At 48.6% G+C, this 22,258-nt stretch overlaps 3 protein-coding genes across 7 annotated transcripts in view; 1 reads left to right on the top strand and 2 right to left on the bottom strand.

The window, feature by feature from the left end:
- Positions 1 to 9,085, bottom strand: part of esyt2b (extended synaptotagmin-like protein 2b) — a 25,007-nt gene extending 15,922 nt beyond the window's left edge. The window contains exons 1-2 of one of the 2 annotated variants that reach the window (XM_061804551.1): positions 8,950 to 9,085; positions 5,204 to 5,325 (exon numbers count right to left, since the gene is read on the bottom strand). Coding sequence is in view for 1 of the 2 variants with exons in the window: in XM_061804552.1 (XP_061660536.1) it covers positions 4,303 to 4,728 (426 nt within the window). In the remaining variant the exon portion in view is untranslated. Of the gene's footprint in view, positions 1 to 4,302; positions 5,123 to 5,203; positions 5,326 to 8,949 lie in introns of those variants that run through there. The other variant, XM_061804552.1, reaches the window with a different exon arrangement.
- dync2i1 (dynein 2 intermediate chain 1) lies at positions 6,173 to 17,092 on the top strand. 2 transcript variants are annotated; one of them, XM_061804549.1, is made up of 23 exons: positions 6,173 to 6,304; positions 6,478 to 6,626; positions 7,866 to 8,167; positions 8,238 to 8,296; positions 8,368 to 8,535; positions 8,609 to 8,668; positions 8,778 to 8,822; positions 9,028 to 9,211; positions 10,117 to 10,276; positions 10,371 to 10,500; positions 10,566 to 10,677; positions 12,074 to 12,162; positions 12,308 to 12,437; positions 12,510 to 12,685; positions 12,783 to 12,945; positions 13,763 to 13,870; positions 13,947 to 14,008; positions 14,094 to 14,145; positions 14,301 to 14,361; positions 14,616 to 14,715; positions 14,783 to 14,914; positions 15,630 to 15,853; positions 16,839 to 17,092. In XM_061804549.1, the coding sequence occupies exons 1-23, from the start codon at positions 6,290 to 6,292 to the stop codon at positions 17,008 to 17,010; spliced, it is 2,853 nt and encodes a 950-aa protein (XP_061660533.1). In that variant the 5' UTR covers positions 6,173 to 6,289; the 3' UTR covers positions 17,011 to 17,092. The 2 variants fall into 2 exon arrangements, with proteins under 2 accessions (XP_061660533.1, XP_061660534.1); XM_061804550.1 differs by having other exon boundaries at positions 10,168 to 10,276; positions 16,839 to 17,091.
- On the bottom strand, positions 15,629 to 22,217 carry si:ch73-174h16.4 (leucine-rich repeat-containing protein 14). 3 transcript variants are annotated; one of them, XM_061804556.1, is made up of 5 exons: positions 21,969 to 22,217; positions 21,611 to 21,855; positions 20,684 to 21,451; positions 18,449 to 19,628; positions 15,629 to 15,822 (listed from the first exon to the last, which is right to left on the bottom strand). In XM_061804556.1, the coding sequence occupies exons 1-4, from the start codon at positions 21,984 to 21,986 to the stop codon at positions 19,061 to 19,063; spliced, it is 1,599 nt and encodes a 532-aa protein (XP_061660540.1). In that variant the 5' UTR covers positions 21,987 to 22,217; the 3' UTR covers positions 15,629 to 15,822; positions 18,449 to 19,060. The 3 variants fall into 3 exon arrangements, with proteins under 3 accessions (XP_061660540.1, XP_061660539.1, XP_061660537.1); XM_061804555.1 differs by having other exon boundaries at positions 18,449 to 18,516; positions 18,684 to 19,628; positions 21,611 to 22,214; XM_061804553.1 differs by having other exon boundaries at positions 21,611 to 22,214.
- Between the last annotated feature and the right edge of the window lie 41 nt (positions 22,218 to 22,258).

Here is a 22,258-nt window from a genome sequence, read left to right as displayed (position 1 = left end):
TTGAATGAATGCAGGAATAGAATAGGAATTTAAAAAAAAAAAAAAAAAAGACAACATTTATTATGAGGCTATTAAGTTTTGACAATGCCACGTGTGTGGCATATTTGTGTGTTATAACATTATGTCTGTGTTGTGTTTATATTGATGGCTGCTATGACCGTAACGTGATCGTGTAGGCACTAAGAGGTGGATTAAGTGAGGTTAGTCCCCAGTTAAGGACCAGGTGCCAATCCACAGCCATCCAGTTGGTGCTCTCTTCTTCATCTTCTTTTCCTTTCGGCTTGTCCTGTTAGGGGTCGCCACAGCTAAGCCTATCTCGTGCATCTTCCTCTCTAACATCCACAGTCTTCATGTCCTCCCTCAGAACATCCATCAACCTCTTCTTTGGTCTTCCTCTCGCTCTTTTGCCTGGCAGCTCCATCCTCAGAACTCTTCTACCAATACATTCACTCTCTCGTCTGTGGACATGTCCAAACCATCCAAGTCTGCTCTCTCGAACCTCATCTCCAAAACATCCAACTTTGGCTGTCCCTTGAGTGAGCTCATTTCTAATCCTATCCAACCTGTAAACTCCAAGCGAGAACCTCAACATCTTCATTTCTGCCACCTCCAGTTCTGCTTCCTGTTGTCTCTTCAGTGCCACCGTCTCTAATCGTACATCATGGCCGGCCTCACCACTGTTTTATAGACTTTTCCCTTCATCCTAGAGGAGAATCCTCCGTCACATAGAACACCAGACACCTTCCGCCAACTGTTCCACCCGACTTGGACCTGTTTCTTCACTCTCTCTCCCTCTTCATCAGTATAAAAACAAGGACTCATTGGATCAACCAATGGGAAGGTCCAACCAATTTTTTAGCGGAGACTTTTCTGTCACATAGAACACCAGACACCTTCCGCCAACTGTTCCAACCCACTTGGACCCATTCTTTCACTCTCTCTCTTTTCACCAGTATAAAAACAAGAACTCATTGGATCAACCAATGGGAAGGTCTAACCAAATTTCTAGCCGAAACTCTTCTGTAACTTAGAACACTACACAGCGTCTGTTCCGATCCGGCTTGGACCCGTTCCTTCACTCGCTCTCTCTTCAACGGTATGAAAACAGGAATTCATTGGATCAACCCGTGGGAAGTTCTAACCAAATTTCTAGCATAGACTCTTCTGTCGCGTAGAACACTAGACACCTTCCGCCAAGTGTTCCACCTCGCTTGGACCCGTTTTTTCACTCTCTCTCTCTCTCTCTACCAGTATAAAAACAGGAACTCAATGGATCAATCAATGGAAGATCCAACCAAATTTGGGGTCTCAACCAACCGGTTGGGTTGGCTGAGTCTGTCTCTCTAAAACATAACTGCAATTAAAAACCCTTGCAATTCAGAAGCCTCTCAGTCTCCAACTGCTTCAGGTTTATTACATCAAGTTGCAGAAAAGGCTGATAAGAACAAGAAAACGATATTACACATTGCTGTATATCAAAACCCGAAGCGCACAAACAAACGCATAAATAAACTCAGCGCCGGCAGACGTAGTTAAACCCAACTGGATCGGACACAGACTCGCTTCTCTGTACAGATCCAAATCACACCAATGACAGGTCAAAATGCAAAGTTCCTCGATGTTAATGAGCATAAATCCAATTCACACTTTGATGCTTTGCTGAATTGGCTCCAACAGTCAATGGAGTATTAATTGAAGACGAGCTGAAGGAGACGCCCCGCCACCCAGTCAATAGGACTGCCCCCCCCCCCAACCCCCCACCTCCTCAAATGCAGCAGCGTGAGTTATACCAAACGGTCAGGCAGAGGCAGAACACGGCGCCATTCCCGCCGGAGTCCCCGCCAAAGTGCTTACGCGACGTTTCTGTCATCGCGGGGACGAAGCGGCAACAGGAACACCAAGTGCCACTTAGTGCGACGTATTGAGTCATCTTGTTATGAGCGCGACAGCAACAACGAGATCAGCGAGAAGTCACGACAGGGTTAAGGCGGCGGCAGCACCGTAGGGGAGAAGGAATGGATGTAATGCGTCTTTTTTATAGGCTTAATTGCGCAGAGGCGCTGATGGATCGAGCCGCAGTGGGAAGCTGGACCAAGTGCGCGTTACTGATTTAAGAGCGCAAGTGCAGGTAAAGCCACTGCAAAATGTTACATCGTGAGGCCCAACCGAATGCTGGTGCAGATCCAAGAATTACTCACTCGGAGAAGTCATATCGGAAGATTTCCCGTCAAGCGGAGATCCTTAATAGTTGAACCCAGACACGGACCTAGACCTGCTGTTCAATTCTTCTAAGTTTTGATCATTTTTAATGGTCATTCGACAGATTAATGCCGCCCTCTGACATGACTCCCTTAATCGAATGATTTATACAGAAGTTCATGAGTGGAGCGGGTGGGTGGCCGTGAGGCACGCAAGCGGGGAGAGGACGTTCAGGGACCAATCAAGAGAACGGTCACTTCTCTGATGTGGCAAGACTCAGCCAATCGTGCGGTTTGTTCACAGGCGGAGCAAGTGGGTGTGTCCAAGGTGGGCAAGCGGTGGAGAGACAATTCAAGCGAGCCATCACCACAATTGTGACTCGTGGTTTGTTCCGAATGAATTTGCAAGTCAGGCGAGTGGGTGCTTACGAGACGAGCAGTGAGGAGCGATAGTCAAGGACCAATCGTGTGGATTGTAAATCCTCCCGTGTGACACGACTCAGCCAATCACGTCGTGACGCCTCACTCTCCATTTCTTCAATTACCTCCACTCTTTTAGCTCCGGATTCTGCGATCGCGCCATGTTTTCTTTTCCCACTAAACGGGGGGGGGGATGCTCTTTGCTCTAAGCAAAACATTCTCAGGCTTGAGTCAGCACAAAGTCAGCTTGCAACTTCATTTTCATCTTCCCGATTAAACAAAACTGACTAAAAAAAAAGAGAGAGGAGGCAAGATAACAAAATATCATTGCTGGTATCAGCGATACTGGATCTGTATTTACTTGGTATCGCGTGGATACCACGACCTGCAAGATCGCAGAGCAGTATTTGACGTAACGCTGTTCAGAAGTGTTTAAAAGAAGGAAAGCAGGCAAGGTCTCAAAATTGGGATCCGTACTGTTATGTTTTATCAGAGTAACATCAGGTAGGGGTGTGAGATACCACCGAATTTGGTATCGATCAAATATCGAGAGAATCTTTCCCAAAAATGCCCTAAAGAGCAAATTTACTGAAAAAATGATGAGCTCGGTGGAACGGCGGATCTGCTGGTAAAGCGTTGGCCTCACAGCTGTTCCATCCCGGCCCCGCCTGTGTGGCATTTGCATGTTCTCCCCGTGCCTGCGTGGGTTTTCTCCGGGTGGGCACTCCGGTTTCCTCCCACATCCCAAAAACACGCAACATTAATTGGACACTCTAAATTGCCCCTAGGTGTGATTGTGAGTGCGCCCGTTTCTCTCTATGTGCTCCGCCTCCTGCCCCGTTGACAGCTGGGATAGGCTACGGCACTCCCTGCGACCCTTGTGAGGATAAGCGGAAAAGAAAATGGAGAGATGGATGATGAGCTCATCTGAATTTACTGACAAATTCACTTTTGGCGTATGAATTATACTGTAGACCTGTTAAATTGAACACAAAGCTGATTTATTGGCAGGAAGCCATTACAAATTTGAATCACAACAGGTGGAGGATACGGGAAGGTTAACTGTGCCTTTTACTCATCAGTATCTTTGATACTAATACCATATAATCCCAAAATACCGTCATATTTGGTCTTTTTTTTATTGTGAGCATGGTCAGCATGGTCGGTACTGATTATCTCTATCAGCGATAGTGGCAACATATTTATTTGGTATGAGTTAGATGCAAAAACTTTATGCATTTACCTAATGCTACCTTGAACAAACAAAAACTAAAAACAGTGTACAGGCTGGACGTCAGGAAATGATTTAACCACCTTGATCAGTATCGATGATACCGATTTCAGTATCAGTGATAACTGGTCCGATTTTACTTGATAAGTTGATATGAATGAAGTCTTCCAGTATCACACAACACTACCTGCTACCCTGATTAAAAAAAACAAAAAAGGAAGTAAAACACAGAGAGCGACCAGGCTGGATCTGAAAATAACAGGGGTGTCTTGTTTACCATTGTACCCTGCTGTATTTAGCTCACGCCGGGGCTATCGGTCTGACGTCATTGCCTTACGGGGGGGGACGAGGGGCGAACAGCTGGTCCCCACTCGCAGCTTGACACCTCCAGTCAGCTGACAGGCAAAGTTACGGTCGTGCAGGTGGAAATGGGAGCGATCCGGCGCGTCTTACCCACGGCGGCAGGTCCGAGGTGCTGACGCCCGGCACGGGGCTCTCCTCCTCCCGCTCAAAGAACGCCAAAGCCCGGCTCAGGCGGCCGCGCTTCCCTCCGGCGATTTTCCGCCACCACAGATAAACCACGAGCCCGATCAGCATCCAGCTGAAGCTGAACTCAAAGTAGCCCAGCGCGTAAATGGGGAAAATGAGGACAAAGGTCTTGGCGAACTGCACCAACGTCTGCGTCAGCTCGCCGGCGGCCGACGGCGTGGCCGGAGCGTCATCTCCGGGCGTGTTCCCTGCAGAGGAGCGAGAAAAGCGGGCGGCGGGCGGAGGGGGACGCGGCGCGGCGTGGCCGTTCTCTTTGGGCCACCCCGCCGCGGAGGCGCCGGCGCTCGCGCCGCGGGCTCCTCGCACGGCCGTCATGCCGTCTCTGGACATGTCTTCAGAACGGCCGAAAGGGAAGGGGCGAGCGCGCGCCGCAGCCGACCCATCACCCTCGAGGGGAAGCCCCGACGACCGAGCAGCGGAGCCGCGCGGTGCCGCTCGGGGCTGGGAGGGAATGAAGCTTCCCAAAACACGCAGCGGGGATCATCTGCTTGAACGGCTCTGCCGTGCCTGTGCTCATCCCATGCAGCCAAAGCTCAAACTCAAACAACTGAAGGGAAGGAAAAAAAAAAAGGGGGGAGAACAGCGCCATCTGACGGGCATTAGCAGGAAGCGCAACCCAATCAGGCCTAGTTGTCTTTTCCTTGTTTCCCTGCTTTCCAGGCCCACTCTTTTAATTCAGCACCATTCCTTGGCCTGTAAAGTTAAAGCTATTTCCACTTAAATACTTGACTTTTGCATTTGTTAACCGTTCATTTCAAATAAATGTGTAAATACATTTAAAAAAAAATAATAATCAGTAATTCACCTGTTGCAGATCCGCGGGGGTCCCAGTTGATCCACGTTCGATCCCCTACCTCAGGGGTGTCGAAATCACGTTTCTCGTGGGCCACATTGTCGTTCCGGTTTTCCCTCAGAGGGCCGTTATGACTGTGGAACAAAAAAATATCGAATCATCTCATCACCTTTATATCATCAATTTATTAACTAGTTAGAAATCAAAGGTAATTTCAAGTATTTATGTTTGGTAACACAAAAATGTGTGTAATATCTCATTATCATTTATGATGTATGATAATTTGAAATTTTGGTACAGATTTTTACAAGAATCATGGAAATTGACACTCTTGATTTGGCTTCGCGGGCCACATAAAATCATGTGGCGGGCCAGATCTGGCACCCGAGCCTCGAGTTTGACACAGGTGCCCTACCTAGTGACCTTTTTTTTTAAACATGTAGTTAAATATTTAAAAGTGCAGACTGTGACTTTTGTATAATTCTCAAAATTAAAAAACGACAAAATTGTACATAGTTTGTTCTTTGCGGATTGGATTTTCATCGGACTTGAACTGATTCAATTGGGAAGGAAAAACTTGCCTTCTAAAACTTTTGACGCACGATACGGCATAAAAACATTGTGCCCAGTTTGAACATTAAACTGTCAGAACGGTACCAACAAGACAACACACTTAATATTGTGGCAGTAAGGAGACAAATACACAAAAAAACCGTAATACACGTAAAATATCTTAGTTATCATTCATGAGTTGTTTAAAATCAGCCTTATTGTAATCTTAATATCGTGGCAGTAACGAGACAAATACACAAAAAAAAACGTAATACACGTATTATATCTCAGAATTATCATTCATGAGTTGTTTAAAATCAGACTAAAAAAAAGGATAATGCACCGATAGATCGAGCGGTGCGATCTCCTATCGATTAACAAGCCTGTCGTCAAGTGGGAACATGACGCGATCGCCTAAATTGCGGACTACTGCGCATGCGCTAAAACAAAGGGGGGAAAAAAAGGCAGCTCACTCGCGATGGTGTCGTCCTAGCAAACGTAAACTTTCTTGCCCATTGGAGCTCATTTCCCAACGCCGATGGCAGGATGCACCACGAAAAGGTAGAAAACCTTCGAATTGGGGATAGTTCGTCCCTCGGCTGTTGTTTAGTGGGTGCCGAGCGTCAACAAGTCAGCGCGTTGACGTTGTCGTGCGATTTTCCCCACGAGCCCGTTTGCTCGTTCTAATCGCATAATAACGACCGCCATGTCTACTCTCATGTTCGTGTTCCCAGAAAACGAGCATGGAAGACACCTGGTCCGCGGCCGAGCTGAAAAGACTACTTTCCAGGAGGAAAGAACCGGAGCGCGACAGAAGGCAGCACCGCGGTGGGGAATCCGTGGAAAGACGTCACAGGGACTCCCGAGGGGACAGAGACCACAGGTGGGGGGGGGGGGTCAAGTACTGTCAACATCTAAACTCTGTTATCAAGTAGAAGTAAAAAGTACAGAAATGTTTTGAAATGGGCACCCCGATCCTTCTACTGTGCCAACCTGGACCACCAATAGGCACTCGTTCTACTACTACTGTTACTGTGAGTGGCCCAGTAAGATGCTGTAATCAGCATTTTTTAAAAATACAGGATAAAGAATATAGCCCTTGTAGTATTGTTACATTGTCTGCTTACATGTACTGCCCCACCATTAGTTTTCATATCCGTCACTTAAAGGGGTTTAAAAGTTAATGTTTCGACTGTTAGCATGTGACTTAAAGGTCCGCTGTCATGAAATGCATGATTTTTAGTATGTTATTTATGAAAAAAAAACAGCAGCCCATCCATTTTTTCCACCACAAAACATGATTTTGTAACTCCTGCCATGAAAATCCCCTCGAGGGATTTGTTTTTGAGAAGAACCAGTAAGTGACGTACAGGGCAGTAGTGCACTCGAGCGGTCTCGTTTGTTTATACTAGTTTTACCTGCTGGAAGGTAGTTTATTGTTCCTTCGTGTTAGCCAAAATGCCGGCTCGTTGCATCGCTGGATATTGCTCAAACACTCGGGAGGATGGATTCGCTCTTCGTACTTTTCCAAAAGACCCAGTTAATCGTGAAAAATTGATTGCACGCGTGCTAAGGACGAGAGCTTTGTGGGTTCCAAGTGACGGGTACGTGTGTATACAGTGACTTGAAAAAAAAAAAATAGTTTAGGGTGTGGTGGGGGACGTAATCCCCTCAGAATGTAACAAAAGAGCTGCGCACGTAAGTTCGGCTGTGATCCACATATCACCTTAATTGGGCTCAAAACAATTGAGTAATATTGCCCCGGTCACTTCACTCGGTTGTGAGATGTTCTCTTCTTCGAAAAGAGCTTCCGTGTCTGAAGGGGCGTGTTCGTCTCCCATAGTAGGTGGCACAGCAGTGTTTTCAACGCCGACTGTCCCAGTGCGACGTCACGGACAGAAGATGCAGCCAATATGGCGACCGCTTGAATGTCGAATGAGACCTCCGCAACTTTGCGCATGGATGATGCACTCTCCCCTCATATTTATTTTTTCGTATAGACAATGAAGTGAATAATGTTATGTATTTTTCAAAAAAATACCTATTTTAGAATGTTTATAGGGATGACACTTGAACTTTAAACACAGTAGCGTTACTTGTATCCGTCCCGCCACACTGACAGAGACCGTCACGGGGAGAGACGGGATTCGCACACAGAGGAGAGACGGGGCGAGCAGCACAGGAGGACGGAGCGAGAAAGGCTGGAGGACGCCGACAGGCGTGCGCGGGACTCCAGAGAGGACAGAGACAAGCGGGATCGAGGCGGGCCCAAGGAGGGACACGACGGGGAGTGGGACACAATCAAGAGGAAGGAGAAAGAAAGACGGCGGGAAGAACGGGAAAGGAGGAGGCACGAGGAGAGGAGGGAAGACCGCGACAGACGAGAGAGGCACGAGGACAGGAAGCTGTCCAGGGACGAAAGAGGTAAACGTTCCCGATTATTTCTGTCACTTTGCTAGCGATTCCCTCCTAACGTTTGCCATTCCCGCCGCAGAGCAATACCGAAAAGAAAAGGAAGACCGAGAGAGGAGGCGCAAAGAGCGAGCCGACCACGTGAGCGTTCCAACGGCTCTAAACGGACCTTTTGGCCGCGCCCGGCTTTACGATCCGTCGCTCTCCGCCAGGATGAAAAGCCGAGGCGCGCGAGGGAGGACGGAGCCGAGGAGGAGCGAGCCGAGAGGGAAAGACGCAAAGAGAGGCGACGCAGAGAAGACGACTTCGAGACGCATCACGGCAGCTCCAGGGAATCCAAAGGCGGCCACCGCCATGACACCAGAACTACAAAAGCGGAGGTCCGAGGGTCGCTCATCCGTACGCTAGCAGAACCGAAACACGTGACGTTCGTTGCCTGTCTTTTTGATCCAGGAGGATGTGATGCGTTCAGGGAACATGGCAGCTAAAGGCGCCGGAGACGCACAGGACCCGGTAAGATTCCAATCCTACGCTGATTTTCCTGTCTCATGCGCAATAAAGAAACAGAACGACCTCAAAGAATCATTTAGATGGCGGCCAAATGTTTTTGTCACGTTCGCAGGTCGCCAAGGACGAGCCGTCACACGAGTACGAGGACGACTTCGAGGTAAAACGATGACGGCTGCGCTCGCGTATCGTCGCCTTGCGTCTTTTATGCCATTCATTTTCTATGTCACGTTCGCATGCCTTAATCCGTTTACTCTGCAAGAAAGCGGTAAGGAATTTTCACCCACCATTTTTTTTTCGTACAATGAGTTTGGCGTCGATTCGCTGCATCCTTTGAACCCGGGCGCCATTTGTCGTCCGGGCAGGATTACGAAGAGGATTTCGAGGAGCTCGACGAGGACGGCGGGGAAGAGGACGGGGACGCCGAAGTGGGCGAGGACGTTAAAGCCATCCAGAGGGCCATGGGGGAGGAGAATGAACGAGTTCGCACATCTGTTTCTGCTTTGAGCAAAGAGGAGGAAGAAGAGGAAAAACCTGAAAGGTCCAGAGGTACAGTAAGGAAAATAAGTATTTGAACACTCTGCTATATTGCAAGTTCTCCTGCTTAGAAATCAGGAAGGGGAGTGAAATTTTCATCATAGGCGCTTTTCCACTGTGAGAATTTTTTAAAGATTTATTGGTGTGATATAGCTGCAAATAGTATTTGAACACCTGAGAAAACCAATGTTAATATTTGGTACAGTCACCTTTATTTTGCAATTACAGAGGTCAAACGTTTCCTGTAGTTGTTCACCAGGTTTGTACACACCGCAGGAGGGATTTTGGCCCACTCCTCCACACAGATCTTCTCTAGATCAGACAGGTTTCTGGGCTGTCGCTGAGTAACACGGAGTTTCAGCTCCCTCCAAAGATTTTATATTGGGTTTAGGTCTGGAGACCACGCCAGAACATTGATATGCTTCTTACGGAGCCACTCCTTGGTTTTCCTGGCTGTGTGCTCATTGTCACGACCCATCTTCAACGCTCTGATCGAGGGAAAGAGGTTGTCCCCCAAAATCTCACAATACATGGCCGCGGTCATCCTCTCCTTAACACAGTGCAGTCGTCCTGTCCCATGTGCAGAAAAACACCCCCAAAGCATGATGCTACCACCTCCATGCTTCACAGTAGGGATGGTGTTCTTGGAGTGGAGGTGGACTTTTAAAGGCGGACTAACAGGTCTTTGAGGGCCAAAATTCTAGCTGATAGACAGGTGTTCAAATACTTATTTGCAGCTGTATCACACGTATAAATCATAGATTGTGATTTCTGGATTTTTCTCTTTAGATGATCGCTCTTACAGTGGACATGCACGTACGATGAAAATTTCAGACCCGTCCACGATTTCTCAGTGGGAGAACTTGCAATATAGCAGGGTGTTCAAATACTTATTTTCTTCGCTGTGGTCCTGATAGTTCGGTATGAAATCAACAAATGTGGAATCATAACGCACCTTTCGCTATCAGCGAAGCCCTCGGACGAGAAGGCCAGTCGCAGCTCCCAGCGAGGAAGGTTCATCGACTTTGTGGCGGCGAAGCGGCGGGAAGTCAGCAAGAAAGTCGCCATGAAACAAAAGTAGGCAGCAAATATGAACCTCGTGATGCTGAACCCGATAAATATCTTCACGCCGTTGTATTGTCATCTCTTTAATTTTTGATCTCGACGACAGGAAGCGCAGTGCGGAGCTGCTTCGCTTAATTGATCTGGATTTCTCCACCACGTTTTCCCTTCTGGAGCTGCCTCCCGTCAGCGAATACGACATGTACATCAGAAATTTCGGCGCCGCGAACACCAAGCAGGTCAGCTTACATCTCTCTTTCCCGCTCACATATCTTATTTCGCCGCTGATGAATCCCTTCGCCAGGCTTACGTCCAGTGTAACGAGGAAAACGCAGACCGGGACGTCCAGACTGAGGAAGTGGAGTTGAGTGACAAGTGGACTCAGCATCCCGCAGAGCGAAGCGGGGCCTGTGGTGGTAGGAAACAAACCTGGAATGCAGGCATTGTGTACTTTCAGATATATCGCAGATACACGCTTGTATTTGTTGAAATCCCCAGACCAGACAAGGAAAAACACAAAACCCCAAAATGTATTGGAACAAAACAGCAGTAAATAAAATACAAGTCACAGTTAAGAGAATTTAATTTTGTGGTTCTTCCACATACCACAAGAGGGAGCCCACGTACTCATACCACATATTGAGAATGGCTCATCTACTGCAATACAGTATAGAGCTCGTGTAGCTACGTCATAAAATCACGTGACTTTTGTTTACATCGCCATGTTGCCGGTCAAGCTAAGTCGGTTGGAGACGGCACGGAAATATGTCTTCTAGCACGACGCCCAGAGTCCTATCTGATCCCGTCAGACATTTTGAAGGTAAAAATAAACGACGATACGTGGAAAAATTAGACAAAACTCGGCATAGAAGACCCGTATTTAAGGCTGAAATCGATGTTTTCGCCGATAAGGAATTGGACTGTTGATTCGCTTCCGCTTGTCTTGGACAACCGAATCTACACACGGATCTGGCGAGCAAGTCGTCGAGATTTACACAGAAAAGTTTGAAAGCGTATAAAAGTCTGGACGCATACGAATACTTTGTTGCCGGATCTGTTCTCATCAGGAATAAATCCCATGTAGCGACGGTTTTGACGGCTCGTGAACGTGTTCGGCCACACGTTAACCTTTGCCGGAATCCATTGATCTTTTCAGCTCGGATTCAATCCAAATACCAATATTTAAATATATGACCCCTGGTTTTACACAAACGCCCATTCATTATCTATGATTGGGAAAAAAAAAAGAGGACTGAGTCAAATCCATGGAACGTACACGGAAGCGATTGCGGCCACACATAACCTCCGTTAACCTCTGCGACATTCATTGTTCTCAAATGAGCCAACTTGGCATTATAAATACTTTTTGGGAATTTGAGATTGAGAGGAATAATTCCTACCTGAAATGAAGCGATGGCTACGCAGGCGTGTGTGCATTTTGGTTGGGCGCCACCCGTCGTGTTTAATTGCCGAAATCCATCCATCTTTCCTGGTCTTTTCAGATGGTATTCCATAGAATGATCTCTTTGAATATCAGTCTCGTCTGTTGTGAGAACAAAGACCACAAGAGGTCTCGGGTATTGTCAATATTCTTCTTCGGTTCAATGTCTTGCCACAAATTCGAGCAGCTCTGTTTGACCGGTAACACGGCGCTGTGAAAATGGTGACGTCACGTCCGCGAGCTCCATATGCATTTACAAGAAAGCGGCCGCAGTGAACCAAACGCAACATGCGATCAATCACGACCGCATGAAGCAACTATTTTGCAAATAAATGTATCCCCCCCCCCCTTTTTTTTTTTATGTGTCACAGATCCAAACCAGTCACATGAAAGTGGAAACATGAGCGGGATGAACTTCGATTCGAGGCGCCTGACCAAGTTCCTGTGTGCCGCCTCCCAGGTGAATTTTTCTTGTTTGGGAGCAGAGTTCTGTTTTTCATCATTAAAATACTAATTACAACAATTTCAGTTTTTTGGTTGACACTGTACCGCAGTACAGCAACAAAGTTCTTGTAATCATTTCTTCCCGCCACCGGTGTTGACAGGTGATGTCCGTACTCCTGGAGGAGGATCACGCTGAGAGGAGTTCCTCCCAGGGCCGGACGGCACAAAAGGACGCTCTGTCGTTCAGCGACGGGAGCCTCCAACTCCACACCGCCTTGCCTTTCCTCCGCGGTGCGCAGGTGCCATCACGCCGGCTCGCGTCTCCTGTCCGTATTCAACTCAACTCGCCGTGGTTTCTTCCAGGTCGCGCCGTCAGCCAGTTGCTCTTCTCGCAGGTGCAGAGGCACAAGCTCCTGTCGGTCCACGAGGCCTCGAGTTCCACCGGCGACGTCACGCCACATCACGGCTGCGCCGTCATCTGCGTCTGGAACATGTGGGAGCCGTCGACACCGCAGAAGATCCTGCTCTGTGAATCGGAGGTGCCCAATGTGGTGTATTTCTTGTCCTTCTGATGACTGTCAAGTATGCTAGTACTGGTTTAACGTAGGCCGTAAATTGCTGTTGATCCGATCTCAGGTGCAGTGCTGCTGTTTCAGCCCCGGAAAGGCCACGCTGGTGTTCGCCGGCACGCGCGACGGCTCCGTGGCGCTGTGGGACCTCAGGGAGCCCGACGGCAACCACCATCGCTTGAAGGTGGGCGGGGACGAGTGGACCTTCAGACGGCCAACCTTTTCCACCGGTACGTCGCGGAGTTCAACGGTGGGACGACCCCGGGAAAGGATCAAGATAGTCCTAAAAGAAACCAAAATGGCAGCCCTCCAGTGGCTTCTTGTTTGTCCATCATGATACGTAAAAAGGTCACCAATTAGAAATGAGTACCGTAATTCCCGCCCTACGGAGCGCACCTGGTTACAAGCCTCGCCGAGTACATTTGGAAAGGAAATACCATTTGGTACATACATACATACAACGCAGCTGTGCAAAAGCCGCAAGTGCCCACATTGTAACACGAGATATTTACAAAGAAAGACTGTACACAGAAAGAGTTTAACGCTAGCTAGCGCAGCGTTAAAGCTAGCGCTAACGCAGCACTAGCGCTAGTGCTAACAGGGCCAATTAAAATAAAACTTACTCGTAAATATCACTGAGACAAGCCAGTAACAAGCTAGCGCAGCACTAATAAGGCCGGTAAAAGTCAATTCCTCGCCACATACATTCCACCGGTCTCATTTTTACCTTTTCTGCTCGAGTGACCCCTTGCGGGCGTGCGAAAAAAAATGCACAAATTAGCCCGTATCACCGCATAAACCGCAGGGTTGAAAGCGTGTGGGGAAAAAAAATCACGGCTTGTAGGCCGAGAATTATGGTAGGTGTTTGTGACTTTAGGGCTTGAGAGAACCAATTTGGGGAATTCGTACTGCATCGACAGATTGCGCAGATACGGGTGCATGTGTGTTTTTCCATCTCCTTTGCGCACTTTTGGTGTAATGTCACAACCCCACAGAACGTCGCAAGCGTTCAGAACATCTAACCGGTGTCTGTCTATATGCGTCTAGATGCCGTGCCCTCCGCCCATTTCTCAGCAGTGACGTCCGTAGAGGTCGTTCCCGCCAGCGTATCCGGGGGGCCGGGGTCGGAGGCGGTCTTCCTGGCATCTGAGGAAGGTGAGGCATCCAAGCCGCGGGGGAACGAGGAGGCCTGTTTTGCGTCCTAACGACAACGATCTCCCCAAATATCCAGAACTGTTGGGGTTGTCCTTCCAGTTGGCCTCCATGGACGAGAACGGGCTGTTGAATCTTTGGGTTAGGTGTCCATTTGTTTTTTTCCACTTTTTTGTTTTGTTTTCTCTTGACTGTCCTGAAAGGTTGTTCTGTGTGTGGCCTGTAGGTGGTAGTGCAACTCCCAAAAGGCAACGAGGCCGGCTCCCAGACAGATCTTGGCAAGTTGGATATTTTTTCCCCCCTCCATTCACATACATAAATCATGTAAATGTCAATCTGGAGGTCGGGACCTCGCGGCTGTCCCGGTCGAGAACACAAGAACCGCACGTTGTTGGCGTTTCTCACGCCCGCCGCGCGCGTGTGGTTTTTGCAGGTCTGAGGCCGGGCGGCAAAGTGAAGCTGCTCCACAGCTCCGCCTGCGTGACGGCTAAACGGTGAGATATGATAAACGGCGCGTGACGGTCGTTTGTCAGCGCCGGGCGAGCCCTCTCAAAATAGGCCGTAAAGCGGCAGACAGCTGCTGGGTTGGAGTTAATGGGGGTGAGGGGGGGGGGGGGGGTCGCACGATCTTGTTTACGTCGCCTCGGCGTTTAATGGAAACATATTTGCGTACGGGTGTCGAGTGTTCCGGGTTGATTTTGGGTGGGAGTCTTATAACCCCCTGACCTTGCCTTGATCTACCTCGCAGGGTGTCGCCGTCGCACGCAGACAAAACAGGACCCCCCCAGTCGCTCCACGTGAAATTCCTCCCCACCGACCCCAGCCATTTCTTCCTCGGCACCAATATGGTGAGCGTGATGCAAAATGGAGAAATAAAAGCCACGCGGACTCTAAACTGACTTGTTTCCACTCAAGGGTCTGGTGAGTCACGGCACCACTCAGGGTTTGAAAGCCCTGCCCAAGTGCTACAGCTCGCGGCAGTTTGCCACCCGCCTCGTTGATGTCACCGCCATCCAATTTTCTCCTTTCAGGCCACACTTGTTTTTGGTGAGCAACAACTTTAAAAAAAAAAAAAAAAAAAAAAAAAAAAGGATCAATTTATTTTAACAAAACGTGGAAAAAGTGAAGCGCAGTGATTACTTCCCGAATGCAGTTAAAGTCTAAACATATACTGTAATTCCCAGCCTACAAGGCGGAATTTTTTTCAGACGCTTTCAACCCAGCGGTTTATGCAGTGACGCTAGCACCGCTAGCATTAGTGCGGCGCTGGCGTTAGCGCGCCTGGTTATAGGCCTCGGTAGACAGAAAGTTTAACTTTAGCGCGGCGCCAACCCTAACACTTTTCGAATGCAGTTAAAGTCTAAACATATACCGTAATTTCCGGCCTACAAGCTGCGACTTTTTGCACACGCTTTCAACCTGGTGGTTTATGCGGTTAGCACACCTGGTTAGAAGCCTCGGTACACAGAAAGAGCTAAAAGCTAACCCTAATACTTCCCGAATGCCGTTAGTCTCAAGATATACAGTAATTTCTGGCCTATATTAATGCGGTGCTAGCATTAGCACGGCGCTAGCGTTAAACTCTGCGTACCGAGGCTTATAACCAGGTGTTCTCTGTAGGCCAGGAATTACGGTACATGCCCATTTAGATGATTTTTTTATGACATGAAATCAACATCCATCACATTCATAAATATATGAAGGACTGGCGCTGTAACTTAGGCGAGGGAGGCTTTTAAACGTTACCGCGGTCACGTGCCAGGTGGGCTGCAGCGACGGGACCGTGCGGCTGCACGAGGTCAGCCGCGACAAACCGGCGGCCGAGTGGACGGACGGCACCGCCGGCAAGGAGGTGGTCTCGGTGCAGTGGAGCCAGACCAGGCCGGCGGTCTTCTGCGTGCTGGACGCCGCGTCCCGCCTTCACATTTGGGACCTGCTCAAGAGCGACGCGGCACCTGTGGTCACAGAGGAAATGGACACTGACAGGTGATTTTTGGGTTTTGTTAGGGTTCATGTATGTAGCATGTCGACCAGCGGTGTCAAACTCATTTTTGTCACCAGGCCACATTTTACTTAGGGTTTTGTGACTATGAAACCATAAAAATCTTTAACTGCCTCATCATATTTATACATGACATTTATGAACTAGCTTTAGAATCAGAAATCAAGGGTAAAATATTGTTTGGTAACACAAAAATGCTTGTAAAGGCTCAAGGTTATAATTTCTTGACATCTATCCATCCATTTTCTTTGCCGCCTATCCTCACGAGGGTCGCGGGAGTGCTGGAGCCTATCCCAGCTGTCAACAGGCAGGAGGCGCCGTATACCCTGAACTGGTTGCCGGACAATCGCAGGGCAGATCGAGACAAATAGCCGCATTCACAATCACACCTAGGGGCAATTTAGAGTGTCCAATTAATGTCGCATGTTTTTCGGATGTGGGAGGAAACCGGAGTGCCCGGAGAAAACCCAAGCAGGCACAGGGGAGAACATGCAAACTCCTAACCCTAACCGGGGCCGGGACGCTTATGACATGACAATTACAAATTTTGGGACAGATCTGAACAAAAATCATGGAAGTTGATAGACTTGATTTGCCTCCGCGGGCCACATAAAATCATGCGGTGGGCCAGATCTGGCCCCCGCGCCTCCAGTTTGACACCTGTGATGTAGACAATCATAAAGCTATGTCACAATAACAAATGTACAAATAAACCACCACAAATTAAAATTAAAGTGTGCACCCCCACTGTGGAGAAATGATATAAGCCATTAAAATCAGTAATTTTTTTACAAAATACATGCAGATTTTAACAAAGTAGATTCCATGAGCTATGATTAGCTGCATCGTGAGACAAGCTCAACCAAGCGTTCAATTTCACGCCGTCCAACAAGGGGCACTCGAGGATGGCCGCTTAATTACTTTTGAAATGTCTAAAATTGAGTTGACTGTATCACTTTACTTCCTCAGGCTGACGGCCGTGGCTGCGTTCGGAGACGCGGGACAACAGAACACTTACTCGGGAATAGCGACAGCGCACCGCTCGGGGAAAATTGAGATGCATTATTTCACGAGGGAATTCACCATGCAAAAGGCGCACGAAGAAAATGCGTTGGAGGCAAAGGTTGTGGAGTCTTTTTGAACAACACAAATATTGTATACATTTGGTCCCTTGTGTATTTTAATAGTGTATAGTTGCATATGTAAATATAAACTTCTACTCTTGTGTATGAGGGAATGGTGAGAGTTTGTTACTTCATGCATCTATACACACACACACACTAATATTTCATATACAGTATAATATGAATTGGAAGTGTATGGAGAATACTACCGGGAGAGAAGATGCCGGAAAAATGGAGGAAAAGTGTGCTCGTCCCCATTTTTAAGAACAAAGGTGATGTTCAGAACTGTGGAAACTACAGAGGAGTAAAGATGAAGTTATGGGAAAGAGTAGTGGCGTATGGTTTCGTGTTTAGAAAGAGTACCACAGATGCATTATTTGCCTTGAGGATGCTCGTGGAAAAGTACAGAGAAGGTCAGAAGGCGCAACATTTTGTCTTTGTAGACCAAGAGAAAGCCAATGACAGAGTACCAAGAGAGGAACTGTGGTACTGCATGCGCTAGTCTGGTGTGGCGGAGAAATACGTTAGAATAGTACAGGACATGTATGAGGGCAGCAGAACAGTGGTGAGGTGTGCCGTTGTGTGTCAGAAGAATTTAAGGTGAAGGTGGGACTGCATCAGGGATCCGCGCTGAGCCCCTTCCTGTTTGCGTTAGTAATGGATAAGCTGACAGACTAGGTTAGACTGGAATCCCCTTGGACCATGATGTTCGCAGATGATATTGTGATCTGCAGTGAAAGCAGGGAGCAGGCAGAGGAACAATTAGAAAGATGGAGGCACGCACTGGAAAGGTCAGGAATGAAGATTAGCCGAAGTAAAACAGAATATATGTGTGTGAATGAGAGGGGCGGTGGGGTCGACTTCAAATACTTGGGGTCAACAATACAGAGCAATGGCGAGTGTGGTAAGGAAGTGAAAAAAACGGGTCCAAGCGGGGTGGAACACTTGGCGGAAGGTGTCTGGTGTTCTATGTGACAGAAGAGTCTCCGCGAGGATGAAGGGAAAAGTCTATAAAACAGTGGTGAGGCCGGCCATGATGTACGGATTAGAGACGGTGGCACTGAATAGACGACAGGAAGCAGAACTGGAGGTGGCGGAAATGAAGATGTTGAGGTTCTCGCTTGGTGTGAACAGGCTGGATAGGATTAGAAATGAGCTCATTAGAGGGACAGCCAAAGTTGGATATTTTGAAGACAAGGTTAGAGAGAGCAGACTTGGATGGTTTGGACATGTCCAGAGCCGAGAGAGTCTGTGGATGGAGCTGCCAGGAAAAAAAGCGAGAGGAAGACCTAAGAAAAGGTTGATAGATATTGTGAGGGAGGACAAGAAGACTGCGGGTGTTAGAGAGGAAGATGCACGAGATCGGCTTAGATGGAAAAAGATGACACGCTGTGGCGACTCCTAACGGGACAAGCCGAAAGGAAAAGGAGGAAGTGTATGGAGAAGGATACTTACTATCTTCTCGATCCTTTCGTGTATTAGTGCACGGCGCTACTGCAAAACGGGGCCTCCGCCGGCCTTCGCTGTGGCGGACGCGCAGTACATGTAACACATACGTTAAACGTTTAATGGCATGCCTAATAATAGTGTTACATACGGAAGACTGTACTTCATTCAGGAGAGGTCGAAGAGTGTAATACACACACAAAAAGGTGCGAGTGTAGTATTCAACTGTATTATAATACAATACCGGTAGTTCCTGGCCTCCACTCAGCAACACCCAGTATCAGGAGACTGAAGAGAATTAAGAGTTACAAAACATTTAATGAAAATGTGTGGTCAGATAAATATACATTTTTCAGTATGTTTGAAGCATGAAATGAGATTGTATGTGAAACAAATATGCAAACAAAAAAAAAATATAGGGAAAAATTTATAGCCTTACAATCTGCCAAACAATACTGACTTGAAATTTAGTGCACAGGCCACAAAATGAAAATGTGATATTTATGAAGTGTGAAAATAGGAATATATTGCACGAGTGTGACCAAAATAAAAGTTACATTCTGGTTCATGAATATAAAAATGAAAAGTTTGCATCTTTTGAGAATGCCGCACGAGTGAACGTCACTCTGCTAAGTCGTGATCATAACTGAGCAGGTCGCAAGTGAGCATAATATCCTCGCGTCCGCAGTCCTGCAGCACTTTGTGGAGGAGGTTTCGGGTGGCGCTTAAGTTCGCGGCCTCGTACAGAGGCCACTCCATGAGCTGAGCGCTGGACGGCATTTCGGGGAGGCCTGGCTGGTAGTCCTCCAGGGGGTTTGGGTAGAGCATCCAGCGCATGGAGGGCATCCTCGCCGCCGTCCTCACCGCCTTCACCAGACCGGCGGCGGAGAGCGGGTTGAGGGCGAGGGCCAGGCTCCGGAGGGACGAGCAGCAGCCGAGGGAAGGCAGCAACGGGCCCAGCAGGTCGTCGCTGAGTCCGCAGCCCCTCAGCGACAGGCGGCGCAGGCTGCCGGACGCCTGGGACAGGAGGTGGCGGACAGCTGGCAGCGTGTCGGCATAGAGTCGGTTCTCGCTCAGGTCCAGCTGCTGCAGGGAGGAAGCGTGATGGCTGCACGACAGGTAGGCCAGATCGGCCGCCCTGAGGCTCAAGTAAGGCAGCTCCAGCACCTCCAGAGGCCGAGGCAAGGAACTGGGACAAGTACGGGGCATTGAAAAGTATTACAACGCTGCATTAGATATGAATTGTGACATGCAAGACAAGTCTTGGCTGAACTGGTGGTTTGTGAGAAGCACACAATAAATGGCCTGTGGTCTTGGGACTCTGGAGGGGTCGATTTTTCTTATCATGTTAGTGCGCCACATTTACAATAAATCTGCCCGAACAGAGGTACAGTGAAGAAAATAAGTATTTGAACACCTGAGAAAACCAATGTTAATATCTGCTACAGTGGCGTTTGTTGTCAATTACAGAGGTCAAACGTTTCCTGTAGTTTTCACCAGGTTTGCGCACACTGCAGGAGGGATTTTGGCCCAGCCCTCCAGACAGATCTTCTCTAGATCAGACAGGTTTCTGGGCTGTCACTGAGAAACACGGAGTTTCAGCTCCCTCCAAAGATTTTCCATCGGGTTTAGGTCTGGAGACCACGCCAGAACCTTGATATGCTTCTTACGGAACCAGTACTTGGTTTTCCTGGCTGTGTGCTTCAGGTCATTGTCACGTTGAAAGACCCAGCCATGACCCATCGTCAATGCCCTCAATAGGTTGTTCCCTAATATCTCACAATACATGATCCCGGTCTTCCTCTCCTTAATACAGTGCAGTCGTCCTGTCCCATGTGCAGAAAAACACCCTCAAAACATGATGCTAGCACCCCCATGCTTCACGGTAGGGACGGTGTTCTTGGGATGGAACTCATCATTCGTCTTCCTCCAAACATTGAGGATTTATGACCAAAAGGTTCCATTTTGGTCTCATCTGAGCACAAAACATTCTCCCATGACTCCTCTGTATCATCCAAATGGTCATTGGTGAACTTAAGAGGTATTTGAGGGTCAGAATTCTAGCTTATAGAAAGGTGTTCAAATACTTTTTTTCTACACTAGTACACTGTGAGGAACGAGAGCCCACGTCTGAATAATAAAGACAAAGTATTAAAATAGTTGCCCCCTCTCTGGTGGACACCACGCCTTAATAACAAAAGCCCAAACATTTACTGAACGCATCTTTAACCAATCTTTTCCTACCTGAGCAGCACACGAAGTTGACCGGGCAAACGCAGCGCCGTGAGGCTCAGGCGTTGCAGTCCTCGCAGCTGCGCCAGACCCTGGGAGAGGTCTCGGAGCGCCTCCTCCTGTCCCGGACGGTCCCGGCGGAGGTCCAAGTTGCAATAGTGAAGGGAGAGGGAGCTCAAGTCGGGGAAGGCGGCGAGCCGAGGCAGCAGGTGGGCCAGGCCCGCCACGCCCAGGTTGCTGTAGCGCACGTCCACGCCCAGCAGTCCCCGGGGCGGCAGGAAGTCCAGCAGGATCCCGATGCTCGTCATGGAGACCTCCTCCACGTGCAGATACCTGCACTGCAGCTCCAGGGGTCCCGCAGCGCTCAGGGCTGCATAAACGCGCTCCCAAGAGCGGGCGTTGACAAAAATGTCCGCCCTCACCTGCAGTGACGAGTGACATTCCTTCCCGTCTCCTTCCAATCGCCAGTTCTGTTGCCTCTTCTTTATCTCCATCCTCCTCCTCACCCCCTTGATCAAATTCACTCCTCCAAAGAACTCCGCAGAGTCCTCACCACAGTTGCTCTTCGCACCATTTGCATCCTTGACTCTCTTGCACTGGCCCCTCTCTCCTTTCACCTCCTTGTCTCGCACCAGGCCACGCAACCTCTTCCGCTCCCTGGCTTGGGCCTGGACCACCATGGTGCACACCGCTATCGTCAGGGACCAACCCCCCATCGAGTCCACCGTCTGGGGCTCTTCTGCTTGCAACCCGCAGAGGTCCAAAACTCGCAGTGCAAATCTAGATGCAGGGGGGGGGCATGAAATGCATCTTACATATAACATCAATTATGTATTGAGCACATTCTCGCTTTGTAGCATAGTAATACTACTAGCTATGTTGAACCTAACTAATTATTACCAATAATTATAAATGAATAAATAATCCATGATTCCCAACCTTTGATCGGAAAGTCCCCTTACGACGGCAAGCAACAGAGCCTGCACGCATAGCCGACACGGCGGCCGCTGCCCCCGCTTCCTGCGCCCGCCGACGCGCAGCCGACGCTCGGGCCACTTCTGCACCAGTTCCCCGACGGCCAGCGGCTTGCACCCGGCGAACGAAGCCTCCAGCAGCGGGCCGTACAGCTCGCGGGGCACCCAGCGGAGCCAGTGGGTCGCCAGGCTGTGGTCGCCCACCACCACCTTGGCGCAAAGGCTCAACAAGGAGAGCGCCATCATACGGCAGACACTCGACGTCGGGTGTTTAAAAAAATATATTGAAATGTTGAGATTGTTGACAGCGCGTTAACACTTACGACCGGAAAGCAAAACATTGGTCCTTCGTGTTGACGAACGAGAGAGGAATCTGCAGACTCTGTTTACACTTTTGCACCGTCGCATTCTTATGACGTATGACCATAGAACTGTCAAACTCTGAAAAGGTGACCTGCTTATCGTTTAAACTTGTTGACTAATTCAACACTTAATACCACGTACCATTTTGTAAAATTTAAATCAAAGCGTTTTTTTCTAATCATTTCCAAACATTTTTTTTAAATGACGGATCTGCACAATAACCCTCCCCTCCCACTGTACCCGGAAGTCT

The sequence above is a fragment of the Syngnathoides biaculeatus genome, chromosome 19 (genome assembly GCF_019802595.1).
Source record: "Syngnathoides biaculeatus isolate LvHL_M chromosome 19, ASM1980259v1, whole genome shotgun sequence".
NCBI classification, from domain to species: Eukaryota; Metazoa; Chordata; class Actinopteri; order Syngnathiformes; family Syngnathidae; genus Syngnathoides; species Syngnathoides biaculeatus.
Note: the sequence above shows the minus strand (reverse complement) of the source record. Positions and strands in the feature narration are given on the sequence as shown.

Excerpts from the sequence above, each read along its gene's own strand:
- si:ch73-174h16.4 (XM_061804553.1), bottom strand. The coding sequence starts at position 21,891 with ATGATGGCGCTCTCCTTGTTGAGCCTTTGCGCCAAGGTGGTGGTGGGC. Across the intron at positions 21,452-21,610 it reads AGGGGACTTTCCGATCAAAG|ATTTGCACTGCGAGTTTTGG; the intron begins GTTGGGAATCAT and ends CCCTGCATCTAG. Across the intron at positions 19,629-20,683 it reads CAACTTCGTGTGCTGCTCAG|TTCCTTGCCTCGGCCTCTGG; the intron begins GTAGGAAAAGAT and ends TACTTGTCCCAG.
- dync2i1 (XM_061804549.1), top strand. Across the intron at positions 10,501-10,565 it reads GCGCCGCGAACACCAAGCAG|GCTTACGTCCAGTGTAACGA; the intron begins GTCAGCTTACAT and ends TCCCTTCGCCAG. Across the intron at positions 14,915-15,629 it reads TCAGGCCACACTTGTTTTTG|GTGGGCTGCAGCGACGGGAC; the intron begins GTGAGCAACAAC and ends GTCACGTGCCAG.